An 8,530-nucleotide genomic window follows, 5' to 3' on the forward strand; every position below is an offset into this window, starting at 1 on the left:
CAGCCTGTTCACTGTTCCCTCCCCTCTCACACACCCTCCTCTTTACACAGGGGTGGAAACCAGTGACGTGTCAGAGCTTGTGTGGCTCAGAGAACAGCTTTTCTCTGGAAACAAGAAGTGAAACTTATCGACTTGACTGACGACGGCTGTAGAGGAGAAATGGCGCAGCAAATGTTTCAGCTGGATCGAGACAAACTGAGCTGTTCCATCTGTCTGGATCTTCTAAAGGAGCCGGTGACTATTCCCTGTGGACACAGCTACTGTATGAGCTGTATTAAAAACTACTGGGGTGAAGATGATCAGAAGAACACATGCAGCTGCCCTCAGTGCAGACAGAGCTTCACACCGAGGCCAGCCCTGGTGAAAAACACCATGTTAGCAGACTTAGTGGAGGAACTGAAGAAGGTAGGACTGAAAGCTGCTTCACCTGATCACTCCTACGCTGGACCTGGAGACGTGGCCTGTGACTTCTGCACTGGGAGGAAGCTGAAAGCCGTCAAGTCCTGTCTCATGTGTATGGCCTCTTACTGTGAGCAGCACCTTCAGCCTCACTACGACGTAGCTCCATTGAAGAAACACACGCTGGTCCAAGCCTCTTCAAAACTTCTGGAGAACATCTGCCCTCGCCATAATGAGGTGATAAAGATTTTCTGCCGCACCGATCAGCAGTGTATCTGTTCTCTCTGCTCCATGGATGAACACAAAGGCCACGACACAGTCTCAGCTGTAGCAGAAAGGGCTGAGAAACAGAAGGAGCTCGGGCTGAGTCGTCAAAAGATCCAACAGAGAATCCAGGACAGAGAGAAAGATGTGAAGGTGCTTCAACAGGAGGCGGAGGCCATCAACCTCTCTGCTGATGAAGCTGTTAGTAACAGTGAGAAGACCTTCACCCACTTGATCCAACTCATTGAGAAGAGAAGGTCTGAGGTGAAGCAGCAGATCAGATCTCAACAGGAAACTGAAGTGAGTCGAGTCAAAGAGCTGGAGGAGAAGCTGCAGCAGGAGATCACTGAGCTGAGGAGGAAAGACTCTGGTCTGGAGCAGCTGTCAATCACAGAGGACCACCTCCATTTCCTAAACAACTACCCCTCTCTGTCACATCTGGGAGAAGCAACAGATTTACTCAGCATCACTCAGCAATCTCAGACGTATTTTAAGGAAGTGACAGCAGCAGTGTTAGAGGCCAGAGATAAACTGCAGGCTGTTCTCAGTGAGGAGGGGTCGAAGGTTTCATGGTCAGTGACTCAAGTAGAAGTTTTGCCACTGCAGAGAGAACCTCAGACCAGAGCTGAGTTCTTGAGATATTCAAAACAAATCCTTTTGGATTTAAACACAGCATACAAACGTTTGTCATTGAGTGACAGAAACAGAAAAGTAACTTTGATGAGTGAGGAACAGTCATATCCAAGTCATCCAGACAGATTCACTTACTGGGATCAGGTCCTGAGTCTAGAGGGTCTGACAGGACGTTGTTACTGGGAGGTGAAGTGGAGTGGTTACGTTTCTATAGCAGTTTCCTACAAGAACATCAAGAGAACAGGGGCCAGTGATGAATCTGCATTTGGATTCAATGACAAATCCTGGGCATTAGAGTGCTCCAGTGGTAGTTATACATTCAGACATAACAATAAAGCTACCTCCATCTCAGGCCCTCAGTCCTCCAGAATAGGAGTGTACCTGGATCACAGGGCAGGTACTCTGTCTTTCTACAGCGTCACTGAAACCATGACTCTCCTCCACAGAGTCCAGACCACCTTCACTCAGCCTCTACATCCTGGACTCAGGTTTTGGTCTTCTGGAGGTTCAGCTGAGTTGTGTGAGCTCAAGTAAACAGGAGTGTTTAGTGTGATTCATCCATGATGCTGCAGTCGACTGTATGTGTAGGTTTGTCTGCACTGATACAGGCTGTGATGGTTTTTCTTGGGTTTTCTCTGGTTTTGTTGGTTAATTTTCTACTTCTGGATTAGATTATTTTGTTTGATGATACTAGTCACATTATATTATTCATTAATTGCCCCTTATATGACATATTGCATTGAGGTCTGGGGAAACACATACAGAACAAATACAAATTCTATTTTTTTATTGCAAAAAAGGCTATAAGAATCATCAGTAATAAACCTTTCTGTGAGCCGACCAACTCACTATTTAGTCGCCTGAACATTTTGAAATTCAGGGACTTAGTTGATTACATTACAATACAAACCATGTACAAAGCAAAAAATAAACTTCTTCCTCAAGATATCCAGAATCTGTTTAAAATGAAGGATTCCAGTTCTAACCTGAGAAGACCACTATTATTTGAGAAACCAAAGACTCGAACTACTGTAAAAATCACTGTCTTTCTGTTAGAGGGGTTAACATCTGGAACAGTTGTCCTGAAAATATTAAATTCTGCTGTACTCTAGTCAGCTTTAAAAAACTTTATAAGAACAACATAATTTCTCGTTACAGTATGGAAAATTAAGTTCAATGATTTTGTACTATTTTGGGTTATGCGCTGTGTACAATTCTTTATTTTTTTGTGATCAGAAATGTAAGTGTACTGATTAATTTCAAATGTCTGTGATCTGATCCTATTGTATTAATGCGCATGTATATTATTTTATTTTATTTTAATTTTTTAAGGTAAAAGGGGTAGGGGTATATAAGCTTTGGCTTCAACCTACACCCTTTCGGTTATATAAGCTTGATCATTCAATTCATTCATTCAAACTTTATTACTTTATTGTTATTGACACTTAAAGCAGAAGTAAGCGGAATGTTTGTGTTAATATAAGTCTTAAATAGTTGTATCTTCCGACAGCAATCACTTCTATAGAGTGTTTGGTCTGAAACACGGGTCTGTCAGTCACTCTGCTCTGCTCTGAGCCCAGGAGAAAACTTTCCTTGTATCCTACAACCTTTATCCAATGAGGAGAGATAAAGGGGCGGTCCTCTCTGTGTGTGCAGCCAAGGGATGCGCCTGAATGTGGTGACGTAGGGACGAGGGCGGGGACTGCTAACTCCATCTGCTGACAGGAAGTTAGCCAAAACCACCGGATCGCTTACTTCTGCTTCAACATGTGGATTATATTATGGATGTGGAAAATATCAGCAAAATGTCTATCAAAGATTATTAATCATCTGCTAGATGTTTGTGTCACTATGAATATAACTTGGATGGTTTAATATTTACTCTTTTATTGTAATCATGTTATCTAAATCACTTTACTCTTATGTATGGAGAATTATATAAAAAAAATTATAATTATCTAAAGATTATCAACATCGTCAATGAAAAAATATGAAATATAAGACTGTAAAATTTAAAAATATGATCTTTTAGGGAACATGTGTGTAAACTTATTGTAGCCTACAACATTATACAAATAAATAAATCATCTTACAGTCACCATTTGAACAGCAAACGTCTCATTCTTTTTAAAAATCAATCTCAAAAATCATTTGCTTTAAAGGGCTAGTTCAACATTTTGTCAAATCGGCCCATTGCCATAATCGCTACAGTCATACTGTAGCAGTAGGTTCGTTACCTTTAATTGTCGGTGCAAGCTATTTTTAGAACGGCGGAGCAGAGTTGTTAGCTGCTCAGAGCTACGCTACGGAGGCTCATGGGATTTCTTGGTTTCCCTCATCAAACTCATCAAATACACAATCCAACAACTCCAAAATGCTCTGGTGGACAAGTTGTGACAACATAGAGTTGTTTTAGAGGTAAATGCAGAGACTTGATGAAAAACTGTCCCTGAAGGCAACGTGCATCAGCAGTTTTGCATGAATTTCTCTCTAAAACAACTCTGTGTGGTAACGTTGTGTTATTATCTCATAGCGTGGTGAATGTGCAGGTCACAACTTGTCCACCAGAGCGTTGTGGAGTTGTTGGATTGTGTATTTGATGAGTTTGATGAGAGAAACCAAGAAATCCCATAATGAGCCTCCGTAGCGTAGCTCTGAGCAGCTCACGGCTCTGCTCCGCCGTTCTAAAAATAGCTTGCACCGACAATTAAAGGTAACAAACCTACTGCTATGACTATAGGGATTATGGCAATGGGCCAATTTTCCAAAATGTTGAACTATCCCTTTAACTTTACCCATTCAGCTCAGCACACACACACACACACACTCTCAGGTGTAGTTTCTGACTTCCTCTTCTCACCTTTTGTCTTTGTGACAACTTGATGTCATGTCATCCCCGCCTTATCCTCCAATCACCTCCCTCGCTCCTCCCCCTCCACCCCCCCTCCTCTCTCACCCTGGGCAGTTGCTAGGCGACGGAGCCCCTTGTATAATTCATTTACCCGCTGCATGCAAAATATGTGGACAATTAACCACTTCTGTTTGCATAATAGATTTGGGGAAGGAGGGAAGGAGGGGTGAGGGAGGGAGGAGAGGGAGGGGTGGGGGGGTATTTAACTCCCGGTTCATCTCATCCTGCCTGATGACACAAAGCAAAACGAGGAGAGAGAGAGAGAGACAGAGAGAGAAAGAGAGAGATAACACTCCCTCTCTTCGCAATCATGGCAGCGTCAATACCTTCATTCTGTGTCTGTGTTTGTTCACTCGTCATCGAGAGAAAGAGGAGGAGCAGGTCTGCAAATTACCCCGAACGCATCACACACACACATTAACACACACACACATTAACACACACACACACACACACACACATGCACACATGCACACTAACACACAAACACGTGCACGCACACACATGGCAGAAGCGCTGTAATTACTACCCTGCGCGGCGCTCAGCCTCCGCTCAGCAGCCATTGATGTGCAGATGAAGATGGCCGCCGCGTGTTTTTGCGCTGAAAGAAAACCATGTTTTGGTTGGGCTCTGTCAACCGAACAGCTGGATTGCCATTTTTCACTCAAATTAGATTTCGGCTGAAGCACCGGCGCTGGGGGAAATTAAACCGCACAACAAGAAGCAGAAGGAGAGAGCAGCCACTTTCTCTCTCTCTGTCTTTTCACGCTCTCCCTAATTTGGTACAAAGGAGGGTTCAGAGCGGGGCACAGCGGCACGCCGAGCTCCATCCATCCATCCATCCATCCATCCATCCATCCATCCATCCATCCACCCATCCATCCATTCATCCGTTCAGACATTTTAAAAACAGGAATAACTGAGTGTGAAGTTTGAGACGCTGCTGTGTTTGACCCACCAGGCCACCGTAGTTTCCAAGGCGTCGTCCTCCTCCACTATTTACCCAAGATTCATTGTTTCACCCGGGGGATCATGTGGTTAGGCTACTGTAAATGTGGTTCAACTCGGCAGACTACAGCGAAAACCTCGTGTTTTTTTTTTTGTGAAAGAAAGAGTTGTCAAGGTCGCTAGGCAACAGCGGTTTTGCTAATAGGAGTTTTAGCCTCTGTTTAAATAAAGGAAGTTTTAAAAAGCTTCATATTTTGTTCTTCTACTTCTCCTGACTTTTATTTTGAAGGGTTGATCCATGAGAAAGATCTAAAAAGAAAAAAAAACATCTCTAGTAACCAGCTTTAGTAACAACAGGTCGGTGTCAGCCAATCAGAAGAGAGGAGGAGGCTCTGAACCTCTCATCCGATTGGCTCACTATTCTAAAGTGATCCAATGGAAATTAGAGCAGATTTCAGATTAAAACACTCAAAGAAACCAAATCCTGCAAGTTGTTGTTGGTTGGATGGTGGGTCCAGGTGGTGGTGAGGGGGCGGGGCTTAGTTGTGACATCACAAAGTGACAGGAAGTCCTGACGGCTGGTTTTAAGGCTCAGTTTCTGAATACAGGCTGTGTGCATTTCTCTGTGGACTGAGGCTTTGATACTTTCACAGTATTAATATAGAACCTAGAGCTGCTTTATAATCACACTACACATGGACATCTACCTTTATACTGTATGGAGCTTTAACACAAACATCTACCTTTATACTGTATGGAGCTTTAATACAAACATCTACCTTTATACTGTATGGAGCTTTAACACAAACATCTACCTTTATACTGTATGGAGCTTTAACACAAACATCTACCTTTATACTGTATGGACAGTTTCTCTTCAACTACGTCCACATGTGAATCTGAACATGTTTAACTGTCACAGGGAAACGACCCCCGAGGCTGCTGGGTAATAATAATAATAATATTAATAACAATGACGATAATAATACAAATAATAATAACAGACTTGTCATGTCGGTGCGGTGCGGGGGAGGCGGGGGCGCGGCGGCCGTGACAGAGGCGAGCTGCGGGGTGACAGCTTCTTAATAAAGTGGCGAGAGAAGAAAGGTCAAAGGTCACAGAGGGAAGTGAAGAAGGAGGAGAGGAGATCCTAAGTGCAGTTGTTGGTGTGTGAACCAGTTTCACTACAGTCGAGCTCTTGGTCAGTTCATGTGAACGCGTCCAGACCTCGAGCCGCTCCAACTGCTCGGCGTCGCCACAGTCTGAGCTCATGCAGACATGACGTACCATGTGTCTTTCTCCCGTCAGTTTGACAGCGGTGCAGCATTCGGACCATACAGTACAGTAATACATCCATGAAGGTTTATACCAGAGAAAACGAAAAACTTACAAGCTGAAAAATGAGACAATGTATAATTTCTGCACCAGTCTGTATGAAAACGGCCTGAAAGTGAATGAACTTGAAAGATCAAAGTAACGACCACATGACTTTCTGTTTGTGTTGAGCCATATTTACCATTTTAACTCTCACTTCATGTTTCTGCCTGAGAAGTTGTTGAAGCTCAGTGGAGCTCAAATACAAGACAGTTTTATCTGAAACAGGTTTTTTTTCTTCATAAAGTAGCTTCATGAATTTAGAAGCACATGGGTTCTGTTTTTGTTTTTTGTTGTTTCTAATCGACTACCATAATTCTCTGACTATTACCTACTACTACCTGAGTATAAGCCGCACAAGCTAAATTTTAAAAGAAAATAATTTTTGTACATATATATAGGCCGCACTTGAATATAAGCCGCAGGTTTTCATGTTCTAACAGGAGATATTTACACAGAAAGACAATAGGGAACTGTGCAAGTCCGCTCGCTTTTCTGCTGTTTTGGTTACGCTCCTCTCTTCCATTTCATTTCATTTTCATTTTCCTTTATTTGTTCGAGAGGGACAGTGTACACTAATGAACATTTTAAAAAGATAAAATGTAAATGCACCCAATTATAGCCAATAGGCTAATTTCCGTTGGCAGTCCCCCTGCCGGATGGAGCATGGCAATGAGACCTATAATAAAGGTGTGTGCATTTGTTTACAACAAAACCGGTGAAAAATCGACATATACGATGTTATGGCGTGTGTGTTTGTGTTGTCTTAACCATCATAAGCTAAAGATTATGGGTTACGGAGCGTCTTTGTGTCACGGTGTGCAGAGGCGAGAGCTGAAAAAAAGTAGCGCCTTATAGTCCGAAAAGTACGATACTGAACATCTGGTATCGTGACAAACCTAAATACGTCAATGGTTTAAATGTTATTGATCATATGAACTGTTTACTGTCTGATGAACTTGTTTTCTGAGTGTGTAGCATGTTTGTGTGTTTTTTCCTGGAGCTGCAGTGGTTTGACCCTTCAGGGCCACCGTACTCTAGTTACACCGTACTCGATCAAAACTCCACAGACGTTACGAACCGTGCGGTGGCTGCTTCTCCACGAGTGGATGAACTGAACTGACTGCAGTGCAAACGTCGTCGACTTGCACATGCTCGACTTTTTTCCTTTATCTTTGATTTTCTTTTTTTTTCTTGTATTTAAGACGTTCCGATGTTTCCGTGTCGTTAAGTCTCAGGTGGACGTACGTCGTACCGGGTTGTGCGCGAGGTGCGAAGCCTCCCGAGGGCTGCGACACCGAGGCAGGTAATTTGTCTCCAGTCTGATGAAGCTATTATTAATGTTGTCAAGCTCCACTGCTCTGAGATGCACAATGTATTAGTCACATTACTGCAGAGCCTCCCTGTGGTATTCACTGACCTGTCACACACACACACACACACACGCTGACAGCAGATATAATCATAGGTATGACACGGTGACGACGCCTTTAATCAGATCTGTACCTCCAGGTACCGCCAGTTCAATTCCCACCTGACATGACACCTTCGACCGTATGGAGAAAGGCACATAATCATATGGATGACACATTCAATGACAAGTGGAAACCAGACATCTGCAACAAAAGGAGACTACACACACACACACACAGGGCCGTTGCTAGGAATTCTGGGCCCCCTTAAAGAATACTAAAGTGGGCCCCTCCCCCTAACTTTTCCCTTTTTTTTTTTCTTAGACTACGTATGTATTATCGTTTTTTATTTAGCCTTCTTTGTTTTGATGCTAATGCAGCATTACACTGCAAAAACTCAAGTATCAGAGCAAGAATATTTGTCTTATTTCTAGTCAAAACAAATCTCATTCTACTTAAAATAAGACTCATCACATTAAAAGTAGCTTGTTTTTAGACACTTTTTACTTCTTTCAAGCATATTTTCACTTGGAATAAGTAGAAAAAATCTGATAGTGTAGCAAGTTTTTCTTCCTTATTACAAGCACAA

At 42.7% G+C, this 8,530-nt stretch overlaps 1 protein-coding gene across 1 annotated transcript; it reads left to right on the forward strand.

Annotated features, from left to right (window-relative positions):
• On the forward strand, positions 1-1,954 carry LOC146963219 (E3 ubiquitin/ISG15 ligase TRIM25-like). Its single transcript, XM_085767674.1, has one exon. It carries the CDS (start codon positions 160-162, stop codon positions 1,828-1,830), a length of 1,671 nt encoding a protein of 556 aa, XP_085623800.1. The 5' UTR covers positions 1-159; the 3' UTR covers positions 1,831-1,954.
• The last annotated feature ends 6,576 nt before the right edge of the window (positions 1,955-8,530 follow it).

The sequence above is a fragment of the Trachurus japonicus genome, chromosome 22, assembly GCF_045865225.1.
Source record: "Trachurus japonicus isolate A0001 chromosome 22, Traja_1.0".
In the NCBI taxonomy this organism is placed as follows: domain Eukaryota; kingdom Metazoa; phylum Chordata; class Actinopteri; order Carangiformes; family Carangidae; genus Trachurus; species Trachurus japonicus.